A 27,196-nucleotide genomic window follows, 5' to 3' on the forward strand; every position below is an offset into this window, starting at 1 on the left:
TGTGCGCGCGCGCATGTGCGCACGCGTGCCCTCTTTCTACAATTCAGAACCTCCCCCAAACAGGCAGTCCAATTTAATAAAAAGTTAAACTACAGTCCAGTAGGTTAATTGATTGCATCACAGTGTGCTATGGAAGGTGATTATATTACATTATCTTAGGCATATAGTCATTACGTCACATCACATGCTTCCCATCGCATCACATTTTATTATGGACAGTAATCTGTTCTACCAAACCACACTGACTTAATCACATGTAACTACTTGGATATATCCGTCTGAAATCAGAAGTCGCATCATGAATTGCTTTGACACGTGGCACACTCACCAAACAAGACCAGATGAGTTATGGAATGACATCAAGTACCTCAGACATCAAGAAAGCATAAGGTCATGAAGACAGACATCTATTAGCAAGACTCAGCATCTTATCTTTTTATTGCTCTTCGTGATTTCATCTCCCCTGGACTTTTTCTGATTAGTTAGTGGAGTTCTTTATATAAAAGAGATGTTGATCCTTTATTTGCCATATGCATTGTTATTTTTCCCTACCATTTACCTGTTGATTTTTTATGGTATACTTTCCTTTAAATTTTAGTTCTGCTGTATTTTTTAACAGAAGCCCTCACAGCACAATGGCCAGCCACTATTTCATGGGAGAAAAGATTAAAAGTCTATTCCCATAAAGACTACAGCCTAGGAAACCCTGTGGGTGCTACTCTACTCTGTCATATAGGGTGACTGAGCTGATTCTACATTGTCATATAGAATTTCTGTGAGTTGGAATTGACTCAATAGTACACAACAACACTCTTTTAACATCTGGGACTCTTATTTAGTATATAACTAACTTTCAATTATATAGTGTCATAACTGATTCTAAAGATTATTTCCACAGTAACATTTTTATCCATCTGGAAATTATTTTGGGGTCAGTATGAAATAGTGTAGAGAATCAACTTTTATTTTCTTCCAGATGGATAATTGATTGTCCAGCACCATTTAATAAGTAAACCATGCTTTTACTCAGAACGTAAACATGAGCTTGTAATTTATTAAACCCTATACATACTGAAGAGCCTGTTGCGATCCGAAAGGTTGGCCATTGGAAACCACCAGCAGCTCTATGGGAGAAAGACTGAGCTTTCTATTCCTGTAAACAGTGACAGTCTAAGCAACCCACAAGGCCTTGATATGAGTGAGCATTGACTTGAGGGCAGTGAAGGAGCCCGGGTGGCATAGTTGGTTAAGTGTTAGTACACCAACTGTAAGGTCATCGGTTTGAACTCACCAGTTGCCTCACAGAAGAAAGTTAAAGATGCCTGCTCCCATAAAGATTTTGTTTCAGAAACCCTATGGAGCAATTCTATGCTGCTTTATAGAGTCATTATTAGGCAGAATCATCTCGACAGCAAGAAGTTTGTTTTGAATTTTCTTCATATATATACTCAGATCTGATCCTGCGCTTTCTATCCTGCTCCCTTCATCTATTTATCTAACCGGATCCTCGTGACAGGAGGGGCGTGACTCAAACCCACTGCCATAGAGTCTGCTCCAACACATGTGATCACGTAGGAAGTCAGTGGGAAAGAGGCAGACCCTCCAGGAGATGGGTGGACACAGTGGGTGCAAGAGTGGGTTCCAACAACATGACAGTGCTGTGAGGATGATGCAGGACCGGGCAGGGCTTCCTTCTGCTGTGCACACTGCTTTGGTCCAGTGACTGCCATGGGCAGCAACCTAGCAACAACTATGCCAATGTTATTGTCATTTGGGTAAAATAACTTTGAAGCACATATTAATACCTGATAAAGTAAGTCATTCCTCACAAGTCTTTGTGGTTTTCTTGGTTATTCTCCGGCTCCTTAGAGTGTAAGCCAATGGAGTGTCATTTTCCCCACGTTAGATTTAAGCCAATATAGTATAATCCAGACTTTTAAACTCTGATTGAGTTTTAATAGAATTTAACAAAATTTACACATTCAATTTGGGGGAAATGATAAAGAATAGAATAAATCTAAAAAGAGGACACTCATGCAAGTAACTAGACCATAGATTATTTTTTAATGTTAGGATAACCTTGTAAAATATAAATTTAGTGGGATATTTTAATACACCATGCAAAACTAGACGATTGGAACATATATCACCAAATTCAATATAACCCTACTTGTAAAACATTGCATCCTGTGAATAGAAAATACTCCTTTCCTGATTGGTTCAAGGAACATTTCCAAAATTCAACATTTAGTTGACTACAGAGGAAGTGCAATGAATTAATTCACAGACTACATTCTCTGATAATAATGCAATAGTTAGAAACAAATGGGAAAAGGTACAAATTTGTTTCATACACTTAATCACTAAATGCTCGCTCAACCCTCAGACAAAGAGAAAATTACATTGAAGCCCATCTCGAAAGTAATGAAAAGACAAGAAATTCACTTAAAAGGGGAGGAAGGGAGAGGAGCATCTCTAAAAACTACAGCAAAGTTTTAGACTCTTTATTAAGGAAGGACCAGAATAAAGGGTGTTGATAATTACAGTAAGAAATTATTCAAACAATAATAAACTAAACCTGAAGGAAATTAGGAAAATAAAGAAAAAATTGAGATTGTTGTAAAGGAACAACACACACCCCATCCTACCCCACCCCCAAATATATATATATATGAAAGATCATACAAACTCGAAACTCAACTGCCATCAAGTATATGCCAACTCAGTGACTGTAGAATGGGGTAGAACTGCCCCTGTGGGTGTCTGAGACTGTAACTCTTTACACGAGTAGAAGGCCTCATCTTTGTCTTGCAGAGTGGCTGATGGTTTCAAACTGCTGACCTTGTGGTTAGCAACCCAAAGTGTAACCCACTTGTGCCACCAGGGCCCCATAAGAAAGATAAACTCACTGTTATAGAGTTAATACCGACTCAGACACAAAAACCATTTCCATTAAAATTAGGGTGTCAGGTAGGCCTACAATCAACATTATTCAGTGCTGCGAGGGTGAATGGAAGTGGTTCAAGGAAATGAAGTGAGACCAGAAAATGGAATATATGAGGTGGTAGGAGGCATAGAAAAATATATATATATATATATAGTTCTATTGACTAAATGACATTATGCATAGAAAGTCCAAGGTAAATTATTTTTAAAATCACTGAAATTAATAAGAAACTAATTTAAGGTCATGAAATATACTCACTGCTGCCCAGTCTATCCCAACTCATAGTAACCCTATAAAACAGAGTAGAACCTCCTGGTAAGTTTCCAAGGCTGTAAATGTTCATGAGGTGAGCAGCCTCCTCTTTTGCTGGAGAAGCCTCTGAGCATTTCAAACTGCTGGCCTTGAGATTAGTAGCAGCAGCTTTTAACTAAACTAGCAATAGCCAGCTAAAAATGGAAATGCAGTGGGGAAAATCCTATTCACAGTTATTTGGAAAACTTTTGGATTTCAAAGTTGAGTTGATTACAACTTTGCAATTCATGGCAACCCCATGTCTGTCAATGTAGAACTGTGCTCCGTTGGGTTTTCAATGACTGATTTTTCAGTAGATCTCCAGGACTTTCTTCATTAGGTGTGCCTGGGTGGACTCAAACCTTCCAACTTTCACTTACCACAATGACCAAGTACCAAACATGGTAATTGTTTGCACCACCCAAGGGGCTGTAGAAGGATTGAGATTACCTTTAGTAAAAGAGACACCTGGGGGGAAACTGTAAAAATGTTTTTCATATCATAAAAGTATCAGAACAAATGAAAAGATATAACCATGTCATTGGCTTGGAAAACTAAATATGGTAAAACTCAATTCTAACCAAATAAATTTCCTATCAGGCCAATTATCTTCTGGGACCTCGTGTCCATTAGAAAGCCAATATTATTAGGTGGTGGTGGTATTACTTGAGCTCAGAGGAAATGGCTCCGAAAGCACTATTACATTGAGCACTTGGCTAATACCAGAAAAATTCATGGTTCAAAGCCACCAAAGGCACCTTGGATGAAAGGCCTAGAGATCTACTATTGAAAAATCAATCACTATAAACTCTATAAAGCACAGTTCTATCCAGCACCAATAACTGGAGTTGCCTGGAAGCTAAACTGGTTTCTTTATTGTCTTTTAAGTATTGTTCCCATTGTCGTTAAGTCAATGCCAACTCATAGACACCCTGTAGGGCCCAGTAGAACTTCTACCTAGAGTTTCAGAGGCTGCAAATCTTTCTGAGAGCAGAGAGCTTCATTTTTCTCCCAAGGCACAGCCAATGAGTTTGAACGACTGACCTGGCAGCTACGCAATGTGTAACCCACTATGCACCAGGGCTCCTGAGTTTTGTCCAACCCAAAACTCATTGCCATTAAGTCCATTTCTACTGCTTGCTCCTAGCATCCTTAGATGGGTCTTCTGAGACTGTGAAGCTTTACATGAGCTGACAGGCTCGTCTTTCTCCCAAGGAGCAGCTGGGGCTTTGAACCAGCTTATCTACCCATAGGTCTACCAGGGCTCCCTTCTGAGCACTGGAAGATGTTGGGAGAGAGTGGGTTGATGGGGAGGTGGGAAATCCATGATGTATTGTTCCTTCTAGGATTGTTCTCTTCCATCATGAGGGAGCTTGCCAATATCACCCACGATGGGCCCAAGTGGATTTTGCTGGACGGCGACATAGATCCCATGTGGATTGAATCTCTGAACACTGTCATGGACGATAACAAGGTATCAAGGGGGAAGGGATCCCCACACCATCCCTAAGTCAAGGCCATCATGAGGGAGTTGCACACTGGGTGACCTGAGCGGAGGGAGTGACATCAAAATGACACTGTACGCTTTTGCCCTGCATTTTGGCAGATGTTCATAAAAACATCGTTATAGTTAGTGTTAACCACAAAAATATTTTTGGTAAGCCCACCTTACATGTGTCACGTGTATACAATGCTAACCTTCTGTGCTGATGTTCTTTGTGAACCTTCTAATGTGCCCTGGTCTGATCTGTCATTGTCACCAGGTTACGAGGATGCTTTAAATCACCTGCTGTCATCCTCACATGGCTGAAATTGTGAGGGTGGAGGAAGACCAGACAGTATTTAATTCTGTTGTGCAGAGGGTCCCTCCGAGTTTGGAAGTGACTCCCTGGCACCTAACAACAGTATTTCTGAGCCTAGGCCAATAACTTTTATGAGAATGAAGTAGTAAATCAATGAAAAGAAGACAAAAAATCGAAAAGCTTTTGCTCAGTTATCAATAAGTTTGTAACTAATTATGGTGGTGTGTTTAGCATGGTTGGAGTTCAGTGCTTCAACAACTTTTTCACACGGGTTCATTTAATCCTCTCAAAGAGATCTTTTAAAAAATCAAATCAAATCATAGTGGGGTTTAGTTTGCTTTTTAAACAATAAAACAAATTATCTGGAGATCAGAAACACCTGAGCCTTGTTGGATAGCCTCAATGGTGGTAAGTCTTTATCCATTTAGAGTGTATTTGACTTTTTATAAACCAGGAAAACTCACTGAAAGCCAGTGAAATCAATGTTGAGCTTTGTGTTTCCATGCTACTCCTCAGGGTGCTCAGAGTATTCTTCCATAGTAGAGGTTTTAAACATTATTTCCACATTTATAGACTCAGGATATATGTGGGCTCTTCCAAGGAAACGACTTGAAAAGTAGCAGTAGCCATATAAAACCTAAATGCTTTTCTATTTCATCTTAATTGACCCTAGTCTAAAAACTGTCTGGCCAGCTGCTTCCGAAATGAGCCATCGGAACCCCATGAATCACAAAATTCTGCCCTGCAGCAGATCGTGGGATGATGCAGCAGCAGGCAGGACTCGGTTCTGTTTTGCATGGGTCTCTGTCAGTGAAAAAGACAACCAGCCACAACCAGGAGCTGCCACTGAGTTAACTCTGACGCATCTGCCCCTGTATGTGCCACGGGGTTGCTGATGCTGCTCCCCGGGATCATCCCAGGCTCACTGTCCAGAAGTAGATTGCCAGGTCTTCCTTCGGAGGTGCCTTTGGGTGGTCTGAAAGCTCCAGGCCTGTGGTCACTAGCCACGTGCATTAAATACATGCCCACCCAGGAACTTTCCCAGCAACGTTAAAATAATTGACATTAGTTTAAACGTATTAAGTCGTTTCTTTTTTCCTGACCGGCATACAAGGGTGGGAGCAGACAAAGAAGCAAGGGAGAGAAACAGAGGCTTGTTGTCAAGGGGAAAAAATGACAAAGTAATGACAAGCACCAAGAAGAAAATAGACCACCAGGTAGCCACGCACCCCAACTCTGTCCTAAAGGGTGTGCCCCACTCTGTGTTCCAGGTGCTGACCCTGGCAAGCAACGAGAGGATTCCCCTTAATCCCACGATGAGGCTGCTCTTCGAGATCAGCCACCTGCGCACAGCCACCCCAGCAACCGTCTCCCGAGCAGGTCTGTCTCTACACCAGGCTTGGGCCCCAAATGAAAAGTAACACCAAGCTCCAAGCAGGAACCAGAAACGGATCGTCTAAAACACTGACCTATTACTCATCTCTTATCCACATGCTCTTGGATGGGAAAAGACTGCGTGACTAGGGTCACACGACTTTTCTAATTCAAAATTGCTGTACTACTGGGATGGCAAATGGTCTCTGAGCTGGACAGCTGTCGGCTACACACAAGTGCCTGCTTTTAGGCCAGTTCTAACCTCCCTACCAATGCCGATGACCCAGCCTGGCCATTTCTCCTGTTGAAAAACTTCAACCCCAGAGCTTCACTTTGCTTTCTCACCACTGACCACATTTATTAGCAGGCGCTTAAGGATAACGAGAACTTGTTTGGTTTCTTCAGGTCCCCTTTTAAGAACCTGGGCTGAGGTTTGTAAACTCAAGCCAGGCGAATTGTCTCTTGGTAACTAATTGTATTAGTAACCTATGGCTTCCAAATTAGTGCAATCCTGTGGCTTAAAACCACAGAAATTTAGTCTCACATAGCTGTGGAGACTAGAAGTCCAAAATCAAGGTACCTGCTGGATTGGGTTCCCTCTGAAGTTTCTATGGAAGAAAGCTTCCTTGCCACTTCTAGCTTCTGGTGGCTCTTAAACTGAAGCTGTCCCGTGGCTTGTGGTTGCATCTCTCTGCCTCCACCTTGCATTGCCTTCCCTCTAAGTATGCTGCTCCTCTTCTGTTTCTAGAAGGTACTTGGAAGACAATTCTAGATAATCTAGAATGACCTCATCCTGTGAGCCTCCATTCAATTACATCTACAAAGACTTTCCCCAAATAAGGTCACACTCATAGATTCCAGGGGTTAGGAATGGAACACAAATTCTTTTAGGATCCACCATTCAACCTCCTACACACTCAGCAACAAGTACTGCTGCTCATCAATCACTCTTCTTCATCTTGAGCTTCAGTGAGTCCTTAGGATCCTGTTCAACACAGTTCTCCATGCAGCTCTTGTTTGAACTTGGTCCTCAAGAGCAAACCTCTTTGGCTTCTCAGACTCAGGTCAGAGCTTGTTCTTCAGAAAATCCAGCCTTCTGTAGTTTTCCTACATGAAGACCATGCTTACATCTCTGAAAGCCTCACTGGCTGATGTTCTCTGTGCTCCCAGGCATCCTGTACATCAACCCAGCAGACCTGGGATGGAACCCTCCAGTGAGCAGCTGGATTGACAAGCGGGAAGTCCAGACAGAAAGAGCAAACCTAACCATTCTGTTTGACAAGTACCTTCCAACCTGCTTAGATGCGCTCCGAACCAGGTAGGTAATCAATGAAACGAGGAAGGTAGCAAGCCAAAAGAGCAGCAAAGAACCTGTGGCTCACACCTGAGGTCCTACTGACACTCTCCCCTAGCCCCAAATCACATGTCCCCAGAGTACTCCCCTGCAGGCACAGCAGATGACAGAGAGGGACGTATATGGATGGGGACCCTGTATGAGATGTCTGTTTTCAGTGCAGGAAAGCAAGGTGGTGCATGAAGAGGAGGAAGATTTGGAGTGCCCATAGTGAGTGTCATGTGGGTATCACATCAGAGCACAGCCCTAATATTCAAACCCTTCAGACTACACGGCCAGCAGCCTGTCCTCTGCTTTGGTCCCCCAGGGCCACCATATCTCAAAGCAAAAGTTCACTACCATTGATTCCATCCTGACTCTGAGCAATTTCATAAGACAGAGTGGAACTACCCTCTTAAAGACTGTATTAAAGACTGTAAATATTTACAGGAGTCAAAAACCTCATCTTTCTCCCGTGGATCAGCTGGTAGTTTCAAACTGCTGACCTAGTGGTTAGCAGCACAACTAGCAATCCCCACTGCCCCCAGGACTGTAAAGCATCACAAAATGAATGAGTGAAAGGATGAGTGGAAGGATCTAAGACTTATTGTCTGGTAGCTTTGGAAGCTAAAGTCCAAACGAGGGTGTCCGTTCTAAGGGAAGGTCCTCTTTTGTCGCACTCAGCTTCTAGTCATTGCTGGTCATCCTTGATGTTCCTGGGCTTATAAATAACATCTGCCCCCAGAGTCACATGGTATCTCTCCTGTGTATTTTTGTGGTATCTCTCCTGTGTATTTGGCTCTCTGTGTCTGTTCTCTTTCTAAAACACCACTCAAAAGAGATGCGGTTCAGGACCCACCATGTTCTGTATTAATTCATTAGCTTAAAAAAACCTTATTTGTAAACAGGATCACATCCACAAGTAAAGGAATTAGTGCTTCAACATATGGGGGGGGAGCAGATAAGGAAAAAGATTGAATCTGTAACACCTTCCTACAAATAAGCCGCAGGCAAGACTAAGTTGTGAAGGCAACACCGCTGAGTGCCAAGTGAAGCTGCTTCCCATTTTTAGCTGTGGAGTTCCATGACTCGGACAATGTGGGATCAGGTAGAACTCATCACTTGACTTGTCTTGCCCCTCTGGACACTGGGGGAATCACACTGCCTCCTACAGATTTTCCAAAGACACAAGCAACAAGCCTTGAGCACCTGCCATATAACTCAAAGATTCATTACTCTTAAGCAAAAGTGTACTTCTTCCAGCACAATATATGCATAAGCAGAGAGCATCAAGCTAAAGAAGCAATTCTGTCAAGCTCAAGAGTCCTCATGAGGGAATTTTCCCTGGACAGCGTACATCTCAAGATAAATTGGGTGAATATACACCCTACACTCAGCCTGCCTCGTTAGTGTAGCAAAGTCACCCATTCCCAACCACCGTTCTGGAGGCCAGTATTTGCAACCCATACTTGGAAGAGTCACCATTCAATCCAAAACAGCACCAATTGTGACTCTTTAAGATGCTCTTTGATGATTAAGGAAACTGAGGCAAGTGAGACGTGTGAGGTGTGGACTTGCATTGTTGCCACTGCCTATGTTACCCAGGGACTGAAGGAGCGAGCATCAGTCTTCAGAAAGCAAAAGGAAGGGTATCGGAGGAAAGATGAGAGGAAGCCCTGTGAGTTGCCCTAACAGAATACCACCGAATGCATTGTCTCACAGTTCTGGAAGCTGCAGGCCTGAAACCAGGGTGTGAGCTCTATTTATCACTTCTGAGGGCTCTGAGAGAAATTCTGTTCCATGTGTCTCTCCCAGCTTCTGGTGCTCCTTGGCATTCCTTGGTTCATAAATCACTCCACTGTCTGCCTCCATCTTCCCCTGGCCAGTCGCCCTGTGCTTCTTTCTCTGTGTTTACTCTTTACTCTTATAAGGGCCCACCCTTCTCAAATATGGCTTCATGCTGCTTTTAATATCTTTCAAAACCCCTATACCCAATCAAGGTGGCATTTACAGGACCCAGAGATTAGTACTTCCAAAAATCCTTTTGAGAGATGTAGTTAGAGCCATAAAAAAGGCTTTTCTGGATAGTTCTCTTTCTTCTCTTTTTTTAACCAAAGGACTTGACCCAAGGATAGCTGATGAGAATAGCCACCATGGTCCTCTCAATCCCCGAGAATCTGATGAATCACAAGTCCACCAAAACCAGATGGGCTAAGTGGCTAGCCAACAGGAGCACCAGGATAGAATGTCCCTGGGCTTGACAACACTGTTGGGTCTCTCTGCAGATTTAAGAAGATCATCCCAATCCCAGAGCAGAGCACGGTGCAGATGCTGTGTTACCTTCTCGAGTGTCTCCTGACCAAGAAGGACATTCCAACGGACTCCCCCAAAGAAGTTTATGAACTGTATTTTGTGTTTGCTGCTATCTGGGCTTTTGGTGGCGCACTGGTCCATGATCAGGTAAGAGGATGTACTGGTGTTCCTATCACGTTCTAGACTTCACACACAACACTGGTGTTTTTCCAACCCAATTTGGAAGATGTGACCCTGAAGGGTCAGAAGCACCTTGAAAGACTCAGAGTACTTAGCCATCTAGCCATTCCTTTGTTAGACATCGGTCTCACAGAGAAGCCTTCCTGGATACGAGATAAGACTGTGATATGTAAACAGTGTAATCAAAAACTGGCAAGGCCATCAGCAGTCTTTAAAAACTGAGACATGCTAGCTACCAAACAGTGCCATTTATTTGTTAAGAACTTGGATTCTGGACCCAGTAGTACCTAAGTCTGACTTAGAATTCTGCCACATGTCAGCCTGGGCACCCTGAGCAAGTTACTTAATTTCTTTCTACCTTACTCTTCCAACGTGTACAAAGGAGATAAAGATGGTGAAGATTCAGCAAACTGTAGTATTCTAATTGTCTGACACAGCTACTATCAGCCCCCAGGTAATTAATATCCAGTTGAAATACATGCAGTAATTATTAATCAGCCCCCATGAAAATCTGAGATACACCCAATGGTTTATAATAAATGAGAACTACTTTGTGATGTACATCTAAATGTGATTATTACTATTGGATTATTATGTTAAAGATGCTTTAGTGTATCCTGAGGTGTTTTATGCTGTTTACACATTGAAAGGTATGATATAGACATCAAAATATCAATAGGTATTGCTGAATATCACACACATCTTTATTAAATGAAAATTTCAAAATATAACGCTATTGATGCTCAATATAACCTCGATGTAAGTCTGTACATGTCCAAAGGCAGTGTTTTCATTTCCCTAATGTTTCTCCACAAAAATTCTGTCCTCTTTGATTTACACCAAGTCAGAACACACTTTGGCATCCTCAACTCAAAATAAATAAATAAATAAATAAAAGTCAAATGCGCTGCCATTGACGCCATGGTGACTATACAGGAAGAGTAGACGTGCCCCTGGTGGGTTTCTGAGGCAGCAAATCTTCATTGGAGCACAAAGCTTCACCTTTCTCCCCCAGAAAAGCTGCTGAGTTTGAACTTTTGACCTTTAGGTTAGCAACCCCACAAGGAACCCAATACATTACCAAATCCTGTTCCTATGACATGTTCCTTTAATTTGAGAAACAAAAAGAAGTCTGATGGAACAACCTCAGGGCTGCAGAATGCATGGGGTAAAGTTTCTTATGACAGTTCTAGAAGGCTAGCCTCTCTACCCTGGAAAAAGGAGCGGGTACATTGTTGTGATGAATAAAAACATCGGTACACTTTCCTGGACTTTCTCCCACCAGTACAGTTTTTAATGTTCTTTAAAACGCTTTGCAGTAAGTTTCCCTGATCTTCAGGTGTCCTTTGGAATCCCAGAAACATTGTTGCTGTAACCTGAGCTGACGTCTCTGCCTTGAATTTCACTGCTCCACATCTCTTCAAGAAATCACTGTTTCTATTAGACCCTGCTCTCTAGCTCATAGATCATATTTATAAGCCCAACACATATCCCCATTTAGGATCCACCTCATAAAGTTATATTCCTTAGCTTGGATGGGAGGAGCAGGTCTTTGAGTGGGATGACCTCCCCACAACACTGTTGGGACTCATCCTGCTGAAAGCTTTCTGGGGTCCAAGATGTTTGTTTAAACCTGAAAACTCCAAATCATGTGTGATCTCAACTTCAGTAGCTATTGTATCAACTTCTATAGCTATTGTATCAACTTCTGAAGCTATTGTATCAACTTCTATAGCTATTGTATCAACTTCAGTAGCTATTGTATCCACTTCAATAGCTATTGCATCAATGGAAATTCTGCCTTGTTCTTCAACCAGCTTCTGGAATTCAATGCTTCTTTATTCATTGAGGTTGACAACCTTCTCTTGACTTATCTTTGATATAGTCTTGACTGTCCTTAAAATGCGTGATCCATTTTAAAGCTTTTGTTTCATGTAAGGTAGCATTGCTACAAAACTTCTGTTTGGTAAGATGTCTACTTGAATTTTGTTAATTTTTATTATTAGACACTATCTACCTCAAAATGCTTTTTCATGATATGAAAATTATCGTAAGGTACCCTAATAAGATGGTGTCATGGAAGCAACTCAATGCCAGTGAACTGCAGTCCTTTTAGGTAGCAGTTCAATGTCTATCCAAATGTACCTCCAGGGCTCCACCTCGAAGGTTAATATTTATGAGGCATGAATGGCTCAGCGGTCAAATTGTGTCTTCCATGCAAGAGATCTGGTTATGATTCCTGGACAGTGCACCTCATGTGCAGCCACCCACTCATCCATCAGGGAAGATTTATATTTTGCTGTGATACAGAACAGGGTTTGTTGTGACTTTGGACTAAGACAGAAGGGTTGAAGATTTCCTTCCAAGAAGCAGTCAATGAAAACCCTATGGGTTACAATGGTCTGATTGGCAGCCAAATTGTTTTGTTCTATCGCGCATGGAGTCACTGGGAGTCAAGGGTCCATCAATAGAGCTAAAACACCAGTAGCCTGGTGCCTGTTCCAAAGCAAGAGTCAAACCAAGATGCAGTTGTTGTAGAGTTATGATTTATTCTTTTTGAGCTGGGATAATTGTGAAACTTTTTTCGAGGAGAGGGGTGAAAGTTGCAGCCACCCAGGGCAAAGCCCTGTTTTAGAAATCTAAGTTGGAGGCGAGCCAAGACAAAAAGAACAAACAATATCATTTTCATTTTCACAGATTCTTGGTTGTAACATCCATCCTGTCTCTCATCACTTCCTGACTTTTTTTTTTTTTTTTTGGTGCCCAAAATTCAGAAGACAGTTCTCATAGTGTCTAGGGACTTTTACATTTCTCCTTTCCCAGAGCCAGATCCTTGGGGAACAGAGGAGGGATTGAAGAGAGGAATTAGGGGTCTGCCACAACAGGAGGGCGCCTTTGGGAATCCCAGGTGCCTGTTCATCAGTCCCCGGTGCTTCCGCGAGGACTGCTTCTCTGACAGCTCTAAATCTGAGGCAAAGGAAACAAAGATTGCCGAAAGCTGGCAGAGACCTAGCTGAACTGGACAGGGACCCCCAAAACATAGCTTCTTGCTTTCTACTAAACACAATCTCTGACCTTTTAGCTGCTGAAATGTCAGACAGCAACTGCTGACTTTATGTCTCGTGTTTGTGCTGAGCAGCCATGGGAGTAACAGGATGAAGGTGCCTGGTCAATTTTCCTATCTCTGTATAGAAAAATTTAAATCCACTCAACTTGTATTAAAAGCCCAAGAGAAAGCATTCCCCCAGGTGTCCCAAGCTGGGGAGCAGTTGGAGCCGTGGGCAGCAGTGCTGGCTCACGGGAAGAGGAAGCGGGAGAAAGCTTTTAGCAGCAGGGGATGCCCAAGACCCCTCCACAGCCTGCATTAAAGATAAACACAGAAATAGGACTGTAAATGGAAAAGTAGGGATTTCGCCAAAATACTTTCATCAGGAACACCGATGGTGCTTGCATTTAAAAGGTCATATGAAAGCAAAGCAGAAATAGAAAATGGAATCTGGAGTTCAGTCCTGCCTGTGATTCTGAGTCAATTCTGACTCACGGTGACCCTGTGTGTGTTAGAGTACAACTTTGCCCCATATGGTTTTCAGTGGGTGGTTTCCCAGAACTGCTTCTGAAATTGCCAGGCCATTTTTGGAAGACAGCTCTGGTGGACTTAGAACTCCAACTTTGGGCCTAGCCACGGAACATTTTAGTTCTTTAACGCTTCAGAAGGGCTAAAACGAATGTGTGCTCGCTACTGCGTAGCCATCAGAGGGGTGGCATCTGCTCAAAGTGTTTAGTGGGAAAGCACTAAATTGCAAAGGTGGGCCTAAGTTCAATTCCCAGTCCTGCCACATGCTTCTGGTGGTAGAACTTTTGTGGGGGTTTTGCCTTTTTGTGTATAAAAAAGGAATCATTTTAGTCAGCATAATGTAGAGTTCTGTGCAGATCGAAGGTGAGATTGTATTGCAAACACCACTGTAGCAACCAGGTGCTGTTGTTGGGTGTCCTCTGGTTGGTTCCAACTCATAGCAACCATAGCAACTCATAGCAACCATAGCAACTCATAGCAACCATAGCAACTCATAGCAACCATAGCAACTCATAGCAACCATAGCAACCATAGCAACTCATAGCAACCATAGCAACTCATAGCAACCATAGCAACTCGTAGGCTAAATGGAACAAAATGCTGCCTGCTCCTCTGTCACCCTCACAATTGTTATGCTTGAGCCCTTTGTTGTGGCCTCCATATCAATCTATCTCCATGAGGGCTTTCTTCTTTTTTTGCTGCCCTTCCACTTTGCTAAGCATGATGTCAATTTTCTATGGACTGGTCCCTTCTAACAGCATAGCCAAAGCACAGGAGACCAGGACTCACCATCCTCACTTCTGTGGAGCCGGCTGTACTTCTAAGACAGGGCTGTTTGTTCTTCTGACAGGCCACAGTACTTTTAATATTCTTCACCACCACCACAATTCAAATATGCATCGGTCTTCTCCGGTCTTCCTTATTTAATGTCCAAGTTTCTTGGATATATGAGGAAATGGAAATGATCCTGGTTTGGGTCAGGGGTGCCTTCGTACTCAAAGGAATGTCTTTGCTCTTCAATACTCTAAAGAGGTCTTATGCAGCAGATTTACCTAATTCAATGTGTTTTGATCCCCTGACCGCTTCCTCCATGAGCACTGATTGTGCATCCAAAGAAGCTGAGATCCTTGACAACCTCAGGCTTTTCTCCATTACAGCATCCTAGTAAAGTCTCCATGTAAAGAGTAAGGTGGAGACCTGAGGATTGTCAGAATACAAAACAGAGGGAGACTTTGACTGGGGCTTCTCCATAGGTGTGCTTTGCCAAGGAAATACCAAGAGGTGAACTAATAAGGAACCACTGGATTGGCTTAACAGAGTTGGCTGTGCCCTTACAGTGTCCAATTTCAACAGAAGGTGGAGTCAATTGCCAAATCACAGGGATCGGGCTGAGATAATGTAAGTGTGGAGCAGCTAATGGCTTAGTTGAGAAATTGGTCATGACATACAAAGGGGATTTGAGGCTGAGACAAGAATATACAACTTCACTTTTTTTCTCACAGTGGCCCTGATCTTAAATTTGCTTCTAAACCTAAAACCTTGTTTTTATAGACAGTTAAAAGTCTTCAAGTGTTTTATATATGAGTTAAAAATAGGGATCCCCCAAACCAGGCTTATTATTGGAAAGAACAATATTGAGAAGCAATAATGTTCTCTTAATTATGAATCCATATCAGAATAGAACAGCAAACAAAGCTGTCCTTATCTTAGAACTTGGGCCTAATTCCCATTTTCATTTCTGAACAAATAAACTCAGTCTCATTTATTTCATAGGCAGTAAGATGAGAGGCAGAGGATCCCTGGTGGTGTGGTGGTTACCCTTTGGAGTGTGATCTTCATGGTCTGAAGTTCAAAACCACCACCAGTTCCAAGGGATGAAGACTGGACTTTCTACTCCCATAAACAGTTACAGTCTCGGGAACATGCTGTGCTTCAGCAGCGACTCACTGACTTTGAGTTTGTTTTTTGGAACACAAGAGGAGCTGGCTCTAGGCCCCGAGTCTTCGCCATGTGCTCTGCTCCCTGGTCTGTGAGCCCCTCACAGTCCCTGAAGCCCATCTTTGCCCTGCCCTGTAAGAAAGGAATATGTCGCACAGGTTTGCTCCCCAAAGAGCTATTACCAGCAGTATTTTGCTATGAGTGTGTCTGTGTGTATCAAAGTGTATATATGTGTGCGCATGCACATATGTATATATGAGACTTTGTGCATGTGTGTGTATGTGAGAGTATGTAAATGTGTCTTGACTTGGCCACAATAACATAATTTGAGTCCATTGGGTGCACTGTCTTGTTCCTCGGGGACTCACAGCTAACAGGTATGCAGGTAAATAATATGCCTTTGCTTCTTTCTTCTCTCCGAAAGTGTATTAGTCTGAGTACTTTAGAGAAACAAATGCATGAAACACATGTATAAGAGAGGGTTTTATACAAAGGTTAATTGTGTATCAAGAAAAGTGCTGCCCAAGCCCACAAATCCAACATTAACCCATATGTCCAACACCAATCCACAAAGTCCTCTTCCATCTCACAAAACAGAGGCAATGATGCCAACTGCAGGAGGAAAGCTGAGTCAGTAAATGTGTAAGCATCTCACCGCTGGCAGGAACGGCTGCTCCAGCACCCAGGGCTGCATCGGGTTAGCTCCATATAGCTTCTCCTTGGGGATATCTTGCAGGAAGTCAGCCTTGCAAGCTGACGTAAGGAACTGCTAAGGCAGCTGCACCCTGGTGTGACCATCACAAAGCAAGACATCCAAGAACTAGAAAGGCGAGGCTCACTGAGCCATTTATCCCTCTGCCCTTCAGTTAACCTTCACATGTGTTTATCAGTCAGGTTGGCACAATAAACTAACTCACAAAGCTTTGTTTTCTCTACTGCTCCTATATTTTGGAATTTTAGCATCTAGGGAACTTTTTTGTTATTGTTGTTGTTGGTAGGTGCTATTGAGTTGGTTCTTTTTCATACCATCCCTCTTTACAACAGAACAAAGTTCTGTTCCGTCCTGCGCCATTCATTCTCACCAACATTGTTATATTTGAGCCCTTGTTGCCGCCCCTTCTTGAGTGTCTTCCACTCTTTTTTTTTTTCCCTGCTGCCCTGTACTCTACCAATCATGATGCCTTTTCCAGGGACTGGTCTCTCCTAATAACATGTCCTTGGTATGTGAGATGAAGTTTCTCCATCCTAGATTCTAAGAATTACTCTGCTGTATTCATGCCAAGGCAGATGTGTGTGTTCTGGCATTTCAGAGAACTTTCAATATTCTTTGCAAACATCCCAATTTAATTGCATCAGTTGACCTGCACCCTTCTTTATTCATTGTCCAGCCTTCACCTGCCTATGGTGCAATTGAAATATTTTCTAGAATCCCATTTACAAATTAGGAGGCTGGGGTACAGAAATAAGTGATTGGCCTGGAGTTAAGTAGCTGGCTCCCCTTCTGGTTCTTTTAGAGGTCAACAGTCTTTATGAACATGGTCATCTGACTACCATTCTGGAAAGTGCTCACATCCCAGGAACATCTCCAGGGGGTGAGAGTGGTTCATATCTTGGAGTTATTGGGCCACACTTGCCCATCTTGTGGTCAGAGGCTCCCTTCTCCCCCATCTCCTTAACTCTTCTCTAACCCCTTAGCCCAACTATGATGAGCTGTTGACACCACTCTCAGGTGTTCTGGTGTTGGGCAACTCAGCTACAGAGTCCAGCAAAGGTGCTGCCAATACTGCACAGCAACTGTGGCCCAGGGACAGCGTGACTGTTCTTTGAATTCTGAGAATGTTATGGAGTCTGCTCTTAGACCTTAGTATCTTGTTGCTGGATGGTTTCTTTTGACAGTGCCCACTGTTGGGCCTCATAGGACAGATCCTCAGAGGAGCAATGACTTTCAAAGGAGTGGGGTCCATTGGACAGGAGTGCAGGGCAGTGCTTCTTCCCTGCCTTCTGCCCAGTGGCTTGGTGGATTGTCTAGGTGGCTTGAACCCTACAAGACCCACTCTCCATGATGCCTTCATTTTTGCAGCTTGTGGACTACCGGGCAGAGTTCAGCAAGTGGTGGCTGACTGAGTTCAAGACAGTCAAGTTTCCTACCCAGGGAACCATCTTTGACTACTACATAGACCCAGAGACCAAGAAATTTGAGACTTGGTCCAAGCTGATCCCACCCTTCGAATTTGATCCAGAGATGCCTTTGCAGGTGAGTGGGGCTGAATGGGCCCAGAAAGCTGCAGCGCTTCCAGGAGTAGGCCTGTATCAGAATTCACATGGTTTATCTAAATGGCCCTAGTGGATAAGCACTGGGCTACTAACCACAGGGTCAGCCATTCAAACCCCCCAACTGCTCTGTAGGAGAAAGATGAGGCTGTATGCTTTCGTTAAAGATTTACAGTCTTGAAAATCCTACATAGGGTCTCTATGAATTGAAATCAACTCAATGGCAGGGGGTAAATAGTACAAATAGTTAAGCTACTAACTGAAAGTTTGGAGGTTCAAGTCTCCTCAGAGGCTTCTGAAAAGGACCTGGTATCCTACTTCCGTATGGAACCCAGTTCTACTCTGACACCCATGGTGTCACCATGAGTTGGAATCAACTCGATGCGAGTGGTTAGGAACTAGTAGGCCCTCAAATGTGTGCTTTTGTCACCAACGGCTAGGAGATGTCAATACCAATCCAAGCAGACATCCTGCAGGGAGAGGAATAATATGGGTGATGATGCCTAACTATGGGGAAAGGAGTCATGGAGAAACAGAAAAGAGCTGGGAGAGGAAAGTAGGCATACTCTCTCCCCAACTGCTGAGAACCCTGAATATGAATTTATAAGGTGATCTCACTGGATCAGGGATAATGCCAAACAGCTCTTCTTACTGGAATCCCTGTATGGTGCAAGTGATAAAGAGTCTCAGCTATGAACAGAGGGATGGAGGCTCAAGCCCCTCCCCCCCAGATATACCTTGAAAGAGAAGCTAGTGATCCACTTCCAAGAAAAACCCATCCACTGAAATCTGGATGGAGCACAGTTCCCCTCTGATGTCCTTCAGGTCCCCAGGAGTCAGGGTCTACTCAGCAGCCATTGGCCAGCCCTTGGTTTGCCTGGCTCCCACGAGCCCCTTCGCTCATGGTGTCTCTGTCTCAGGCATGCATGGTGCACACGAGTGAGACCATCCGCGTGTGCTACTTCATGGAGCGCCTTCTGGAGAAGCGTCGGCCTGTCATGCTGGTGGGCGGTGCAGGCACCGGCAAGTCTGTGCTGGTGGGAGCCAAGTTGACCAGCCTGGAGCCCGAGGAATACCTGGTGAAGAATGTGCCTTTCAACTACTACACAACCTCAGCCATGCTGCAGGGTGAGGAGCCTAGCAGGGGGTTGGCAGGGGTGGGGTGGGGCGATCTAGGTGGCCTTGTCACCGAACACAGAGCTGCCGCAGTGTCAAGTCACCTGCAGGACTTGCAGGGCCAGGGCCAGCTCATTCACTCTCCTTTCTCACTGCTCCTCTCCTTCGTCTGCAGCAGCTCTGTCCCTCTTTTTTTTTTATCGTTTTAATGGGGCTCGTACAACACTTATCACAATCCATACATACATTCCTGTGTCAAGCACATTTGTTGCCACCCATCATCATTCTCAAAACATTTGCTTTCTACTTGAACCCTTGATGTCAGCTCATTTTTCCATTCCCTTCCCTCCCCACTCCCCCCTGAATTCTTGATAATTTATAAATTATTGTTATTATGTCATATCTTACACTGTCTGAGGTGTCCCTTCACCCACTTTTCTGTTGTCTATCCCCCAGGGAGGGGGTTATATGTTGATCCTTGTAATTGGTTCCCTCTTTCCACCCCAACCTCCCTCCACTCTCCTGTTATCACCATTCTCACCTCTGGTTCTAAAAGGATCATCTGTCCTGAATTCCCTGTGTTTCCAGTTCCTATCTGTACCAGTGTACATGCTCTGGTCTAGCCAGATTTGGAAGGTGGAATTGGGATCCTAATAGTGCGGGTGGGGTGGGGTGTAGGAAGTATTAAAGAACTAGAAGAAAGTTGTATATTTCATCATTGCTACACTGCACCCTGACTGGTTCGTCTCCTCTCCTCCCCACGACCCTTCTGTAAGGGGATGTCCAGTTGCCTACAGATGTGCTTTGGGTCCCCATTCCGTGCTCCCCCTCATTCACAATGATATGATTTTTTTTTATTCTTTGATACCTGATACCTGATCCCATTGATACTTTGTGATCACACTGGCTGGTGTGCTTCTCCCATGTGGGCTTTGTTGCTTCTGAGCTACATGGCTGCTTGTTTATCTTCAAGCCTGTAAGACCCTAGGTGCTATATCTTTTGATAGCCAAGCATCATCAGCTCTCTTCACCACATTTGCTTATGCACCCACTTTGTCTTCAGCTATTGTGTCATGAAGGTGAGCATCATGGAATGCCAGTTTAATAGAACAAAGTGTTCTTGTATTGAGAAAGTACTTGAGTAGAGGCCTAATGTCCATCTGCTACCTTAATACTAAACCTATAAATATATGCACATAGATCTATTTCCCCATCATCATATATAGATATATTTACATATGTACATGCTTGTATTTAGACCTCTTTAAATGCCCTTTGCCTCCTAGTTCTTTCCTCTATTTCCTTTTACTTTCCTCTTGTCCCACTGTCATGCTCAGCATTCATTTGGGTTTCAGTAATACATCTTGGTTACATTGCCTATGATAAAGCCTTACCAGACCTCTGCCACCTTCCTTGCCACTGATTTTGGATCACTTGTTGTTCCCTGTCCCTGGGTTTCTTAACACCATTTCCTTTCTCCCATAGGACAGGGTAGAAATGTCCTTGTGAGTTTCTGATACTGTAACCCTTAAGGACTATATGCCATGCAACAGTGAGTGTTCATCCTGACTTTTTATGTGGCAACATGTGTGACCATCTCAAATAATTCCCTTTCTTCCAATGAGGAGAAGGATGGTTCTGCTGGTGAGAGATCAAGAGAGCAAGTCTCATCTATTTGATCCCATTGTGAGGGGTTTTGTTTTCTTTAGATTGAGGTGTAATCCATACTGAAGGCTTTAGTCTTTGATATTCACCAGTTAATGCTTCAAGTTCTTCTTAAGGATGGTGGCTGCTCCAGTCATCACATACACATTCCAAGTGGGGGGAAAAAAATCAAGATAAAGGGGAGTGGCAGTGTGCACGTCAGAAAATGCTTGCACTCTAGAAACTCTATAGACTTTTGCCTTGAGTCTTCCTGTTCAGGACTATGTGTAACAAGCCATCCCAACTACAAAATGTTAGCGAGCAGGCGGTTGGAAATGGTGTCCATCACAGAAGGAAAGATTCCCCCTTCTGATAAGATGAGAAAACGAGGCTTAGCGAAGTTAGGTGACACCCCTCCAGGTCACACAGGGTGTGAAGAGAAAAGCCGTCTTATTCCATGTATCTATTGTGGCCTTCCATGGGGGGGGGGGGCAGAAGGGAGGATAGTATAATCATGCATCTTTGCTTTCATAATACAGTGTCAAATTTGTTTCTGCCCCTCTGATATCCACACCAAATGAGTTTCTCCCCCTTTGTACATAAAGGCCCTTTAGTCATTAGAGAACTCATGCCTCAACCAACTACTTTCCAACACCTACACGGACCACAGCTCAATGGCACTGGTCTCTCAAGTTGGCAGAGGTTGGCGTTTCAGCTCATCGTCCGTCCTGCCAGTGCCTCTCAATCCTGCAGACCCAGTTGTGTGGCTGTAAATCTCTTCCCTGAGCTACTATTTAACAATCTCCCCGTGGGTCTTGTGGAGAGCTAGTTATCATCATTATGGTCATTGAAAGTTGTTTTTAGAGCCTCTATAAACGCCTTCCTGAAGAACCAGTCCATTTTGTAGGCCACGGAAGCTTTTCCATGTATCCACAATATTTGCCTCCTAGAATTTAGTGTCTCAATTCTTAGAAACCAAGAGGTCAGTTTGTACCGCTCCTCGTGGATAACACGGTGACTGTAATCAAGAACAGATTCTGTTCTGAGCTTTCAAGCAAACAGGTCACAAAAGAGAAGTGGGATATAAATTTGTGTTTGATTAGAATGACCATGCCATTCCAGATTACTGGTACAAATAAGTTTCTTCTTCTTTAACATGGCTGAGGAATCCCTGGATGCCTTGATTTTAATGCACCTGCTATTTTAATTCACCTGTTTCATGTCCATTCAAATCCAGGCAGCCCCTGGATTCCAAACCCCATTAAATGAAATCTATATATACATTGAAACAATTAGGTATGGTTTGTATGCAAGGTCAGTCGGTCACATGATTGTCTTAGTACCATTCTATGCATAAAAATTATGAAAGAAATACTCTCAGAAACGTTAAAACATCTTTAACAGTAATAGTAATATTATTTTGCTATGAACTGCAAAGCAGTAGCTGGCTATTACAAACCATTGCATGAACTTTAGATGTTTAAGATAACAGTCTATATGGTTTTGGATTTGTAAATATCACCTGGATGGAAGTTGGACCTTCATAAGTCATAGTTAAATCAACCTGTAATCCAAGCCTGCTCACATATTTTTGAAAATATACATAAACTTTAAAGCAAATATAATGTGCACTGATCCACACATAGGAACAACTTGAAAGAAGAGAGAGCAAGAACTCAGTTAAGACATCACAGGACCAAAGCTCATAATTTTCATAACTGAATTTTCTTACCATCCAACTTTTGTCTCCATTCCAAAAGAAAACATTTGAGTACATTTTTTTACTAATTAGGTAGACGCTCAGGTGCCTTCAACTTTGTGTAAAATGAATTTGTTCATTAAGCACTTCAGGTTAGACAGGACCTTAAAGATGTCGTCAACCATTCAACCTCAGTGGAGCAGTGCGCTCGCATTACTACAGACACACATGCAGAGAGCTCGCTTCCACACACTATTCTTCCATCTTCTCAAAAGAAGAGAGCATACTGCCCAGCCATAGAGACCAATGAAGTCCTGATACATGCCACAGTGAGTGACCCCAGACGTCCTTAGGCTGAACCCAGTAAATAACTCAGACACCACATGAGACCACTTAAATTAAATGAGCAAATACATAGGGAGCACGTGTAATTTGCAGTTACTAGGGACTGGAAGGAAGGGGAAAGTAGAGTTGATACTTGCTTAGAGTGCACTGGTGTCTGTTAATGGGTGTGGGATCATTTGGAAAAAGATAGTGAGATGGTCACTCAGCTTAAAGAATGTAGTTGATGCCATGGAAGTATAAATGTAGAGCTATATGAAATGTTGCCTGTCCTGTTGTGTTTATGTCTCTATAATGAAAAAAAGAGAAATGATCATAGTTAAATAATTGAAAAGTTGGTATCTAGAAGGCAAGGCGTTCTGTTTGGAATGGTGGGAGTTTCAAACCATTAGGAAAGCAGAAATCACACATACTTCTGACTATCGAGAAATCAGCCTATACATTATAATAGAATAAAACTACTCAGCACCATGGAGAAACTAAAATCATTCTTGAGAAAGTGTCTATTATTATGTGATTCACTACCATCGAATCATTTCCAACTCATAGTGACCGTGCAGGACAGAGAAGAACTGCCCTTTGAGAATGCCAGAGCTTTAAACCTTTATCTGACTGGAAAGCCTCATCTTTATCCCAGGGACCAGCTGGTAGATTTAAACCCCTGGCGTTGCAGTGAGCAGCCCAGTGTGTAACCCCTACCACTAGGGCTCCCAGTATGATGGGAAGAGGTTTGAAACCTACTGGGTGAGCGGACACACAGCAAACTGATCTACATCATTCTGGCATGGTGAAAGAAACAGTTAACAGAGCAGTAGACCAAAGAGGCAACTAAATATTGAAAATGGAGCTTGTTCCCGGGCAAGAGAATTATGGGAAACTCTTATTTGCATCATTACAATTTTCCATAATGTTTAAATTGTTCTATAAGTTTAAATTACTTTTATTATCATGCCAATTATGGGGTTTTGTTTTTTTATTTTTTAAAAAAAGCATAAATGTAAAAATCTTCCACTGGAGCTGAAACGTCTTAAACACTTGAAAAATGAGACCATATGAAAGGAAAATAGTTCAAACACATACACAAACAAGGTCAGTGCAAAGATGTGATTAATTGCTAATGATCTGTGTCAAAAGTATGGCAGGCAATGAGTTAACTAAACACAACTTTCTGAAAGACAGGTTTCAGGTCTTAGCAGTGTTTAAGAAGCAGTTTATAATAGAGCTTCCAAGTTTAAAACCCTGCCTTGACCACTTAGTTCACTTTGGACAAAGTCCCTTAATTTCTCTATCTTGCAGATTTCTCATTGGTAAGTAGGATTTATTTTTCCAGGATGATGATCCCACAGGCTAGGGCTGTTCTGAGGCTTCAAGGATACAGCGCACATGTGGCTGTATGTGCACTCAGCCCAGAGCCAGGAACCTGTTAATGCTCTGTGGAGAAATGAAATGCAGCCCAGAAGTTCAGAGGCTGGGGAAGTCTCTGAGTCCAGAATGGTCATAGTTCTTGGGTTCCAAGAACTCAGAAGGGCTCACAGCAAGAAAGAAGCCTTGGAATTATTCTCTAAAGACCTGCATTCTAATTCCACAAGCATTTGACCTGTGCCTGCCTTTCTCTCCTTAATCACAAAATGGGGGTAAAAAGATTGTCTCTGTCCATCTAATGAAGTGAACAGGTGCAGCCAAGCAAGAGGAGCTGAGAAAGGTCTTGGTTGGAAGCCATCCTGATTGACCCACTGAATCCTACCTCCCTGGGTGCTTCCGCTTACCACCAGGTCGAACCTGATCCCGAGTTATAGCCTGGTACTTCCCACAGAAACCACTTGACTCTAAGTAGTTTGAGACACTGCAATGAATTACCAACTCAAAGGCAGGAGGGGGAGTACCGAGAGCAGAGCAAGTACATTCTCTCTACTGCAGTGCCAGAGTGGCGCAAACAGTTAAGCGCTCAGCTATTAACTGAGGGCTCCTTGCAGTTACAAATCACCTAGAAGAATCTCAAAAGAAAGGTCGACTTTTGAAAAACCAGCCTTTGAAAGCCTTAGCGAGTACAATTCTACTCTGACAGGTGCGCGTCAGCAGGAGTCAGAGTAGACTCCGTGGGAAGATGGTGTGACATGTCTACCTGGTTCCGTAGAGTCCTGACGAGGCAGCATTGACTTTATGCCAGTGAGTTGCTGTAAATCGTGGTCTACGTCTTGGGGTTGTGACCTAAAATTCACTGTCGTGCAGTAGGTGCCAATTCACAGAGACACTATGAGACAGTAAATCTTTACAGGTGTTATGATGTACATAGTTCAAAATGCCTGTTCTTACTGGTGGGGAATGGGTAAGCTAATGCACAAGGTAAGTACATGCTTCAAGAAGTCCATGGAGAAATTCCATTGTCTTTCAACCCTATTTATCCATTAACTTTTTAAAGCCCCTACTGTTGCTGTTGTTGTTCAGTGCCATCAAGTCAGTTGCAACTCATAGGCAATCCTGTGGACACCAGGACCAAACACTGCCTGAGCCAGGCCACCCTCACAATCGTTGTTGTGTTGGAGCTCATTGCTGCAGCCACTGTGTCAGTCCATCTCATTGAGCTCCCTCCTCTCGGGAACTTATGATGTCCTCATCTCCCAATAACATGCGCAGTGTGAGGTGAAATCGTGCCATCCTTGTCTCTTAGGAGCATTCTGGCTGTCGTAGTTCCAAAACAGAGCTGTTTATGGGTTGTTGGGGTTTTTTTTGTCTTTTTCTTTGGCAATCCATAATACTTCTAGCATTCTCCAGAAGCACCATACTTCAAATGCATTGATTTGTATTCCATCTTCTTTATTCAATACCCAACTTTCACATGCATATGTGGCAATTGGAAATATCATGGCTTGGGTCACCTTAGGCCTCAAAGTAACCTCCTTGCGATTCTTTAGAGGTCTATGCAGCAGATTCGCCTAAAATAATGTGCTGTTTGATCTCTTCACTGCTGATTCCATGAGCTTTGATTATGTATCCAAGCTAGACAAAATCCTTGACAACTTTAACCTTTTCTCGATTTATCATGATGCTACCTATTGGTCCAGTTAGGCGGATTTTTGTTCTCTTTACATTGAGTTGTAATCTATACCAAAGGCTACAATCCTTGGTCTTCCTCAGCAAGTGCTTCAAGTCCTCCTCATTTTTAATTGTATGTGATATCAATGATACTGTTCTTTAATTTTCACATTGCATTAGGTCACTTTTTTTTGCAATGGGTACAAACATGTCTCTTCAGTCAGTTGGCCAAGAAGCTATCTTCCAAATTATTGGAATAGACGAGTGAGTGCTTCCAGTGCTTCATCAGCTTGGTGAAGCATTTCAATTGGTGTTCCTTCAATTCCCGGAGCCTGGTTTTTGGCTAATGCTTTGATTGCAGCTTGGACTTCTTCCTTCAGTACCATTGCTTCTTGCTCACATGCTACCTTTTTAAATGATTGAATGCCAACTAGTTCTTTTTGATACAGTGATTCTGTATTCTCTCTTCTTTTGATGCTGTCTGCATCATCCAATATTTTCCCACAGAATCTTTCAATATTGCAACTCAACGTTTCAATTCTTTTTCTGAAGTTCCTTCAGTTTAAGATCTGCTGAGCACATTCTTCCCTTTTGGTTTTCTAACTCTAGGACCGTTCACATTTCATGATAATATTTGACTTTGTCTTCTTGAGATGCCCCTTTGAACTTTTCTATTCAACTTTCTTGACTTGATCGTTTCTTCCATTTGCCTTAGCAAATGGTAGCCCCTTAGTAAATGAAATGTATAGACCAGTTTGTGGTGATGTGTTTGGGGAAACAGGCAGCAGGATGGGGCGGGCTGTGGAGTTTCATTTTAGAGAGACAGTAATGAAAGTCCTAGTGAGAAAGCAGCAGTTGAGTAAATGAGTGTCTAATGGAGGGAGAGGGAGAAAGCCAGGCTGGAATTGGGAGGAGAGGATGTTAGAACCCTGTGAAGGGAGTGCCCAGAATGTCACAAAAAGCATGGCTAGTGCAAAGGGCATGAGGCCAGGAGGAGCTTCGAGAGAGAACATCTAGATGCAAGATTTGTGCAGGGCCAGGCCAGCATTTGTTCCAAGGGGGAGATGCTGCTGCAGACATGATCTGATTTACAGTTTTCAAGGATAACCCCTGTTTGCTGCTTTGAGAAGATAGTGAAGGGACATTAGGGTGAAAAGAGAGAGAAATTGGAAGGATGTCGTAGTGACCAGATGGAAGCTGACTGATGGCCCCGGAAGGAGCAGTGAGATGTCAAAAAGTGGTAGCAAATGGAAAACCATGTTGGAAACTCTCCCTCATCAAATGTGAACAAAACAAAACCCACTGCCATCCAATGTATTCCTGGCGGCCTGATAGAGGG

At 43.1% G+C, this 27,196-nt stretch overlaps 1 protein-coding gene across 1 annotated transcript in view; it reads left to right on the forward strand.

Annotated features, from left to right (window-relative positions):
- The window catches only part of DNAH9 (dynein axonemal heavy chain 9), a 419,100-nt gene that overhangs the window by 179,086 nt on the left and 212,818 nt on the right, over positions 1 to 27,196 (forward strand). The window contains exons 33-38 of the mRNA XM_075561068.1: positions 4,585 to 4,712; positions 6,312 to 6,420; positions 7,585 to 7,732; positions 10,033 to 10,207; positions 17,833 to 18,006; positions 18,944 to 19,151. Coding sequence (XP_075417183.1) covers positions 4,585 to 4,712; positions 6,312 to 6,420; positions 7,585 to 7,732; positions 10,033 to 10,207; positions 17,833 to 18,006; positions 18,944 to 19,151 — 942 coding nt within the window. The remainder of the gene's footprint in view (positions 1 to 4,584; positions 4,713 to 6,311; positions 6,421 to 7,584; positions 7,733 to 10,032; positions 10,208 to 17,832; positions 18,007 to 18,943; positions 19,152 to 27,196) is intronic.

The sequence above is a fragment of the Tenrec ecaudatus genome, chromosome 10 (assembly GCF_050624435.1).
Source record: "Tenrec ecaudatus isolate mTenEca1 chromosome 10, mTenEca1.hap1, whole genome shotgun sequence".
Classification (NCBI taxonomy): domain Eukaryota; kingdom Metazoa; phylum Chordata; class Mammalia; order Afrosoricida; family Tenrecidae; genus Tenrec; species Tenrec ecaudatus.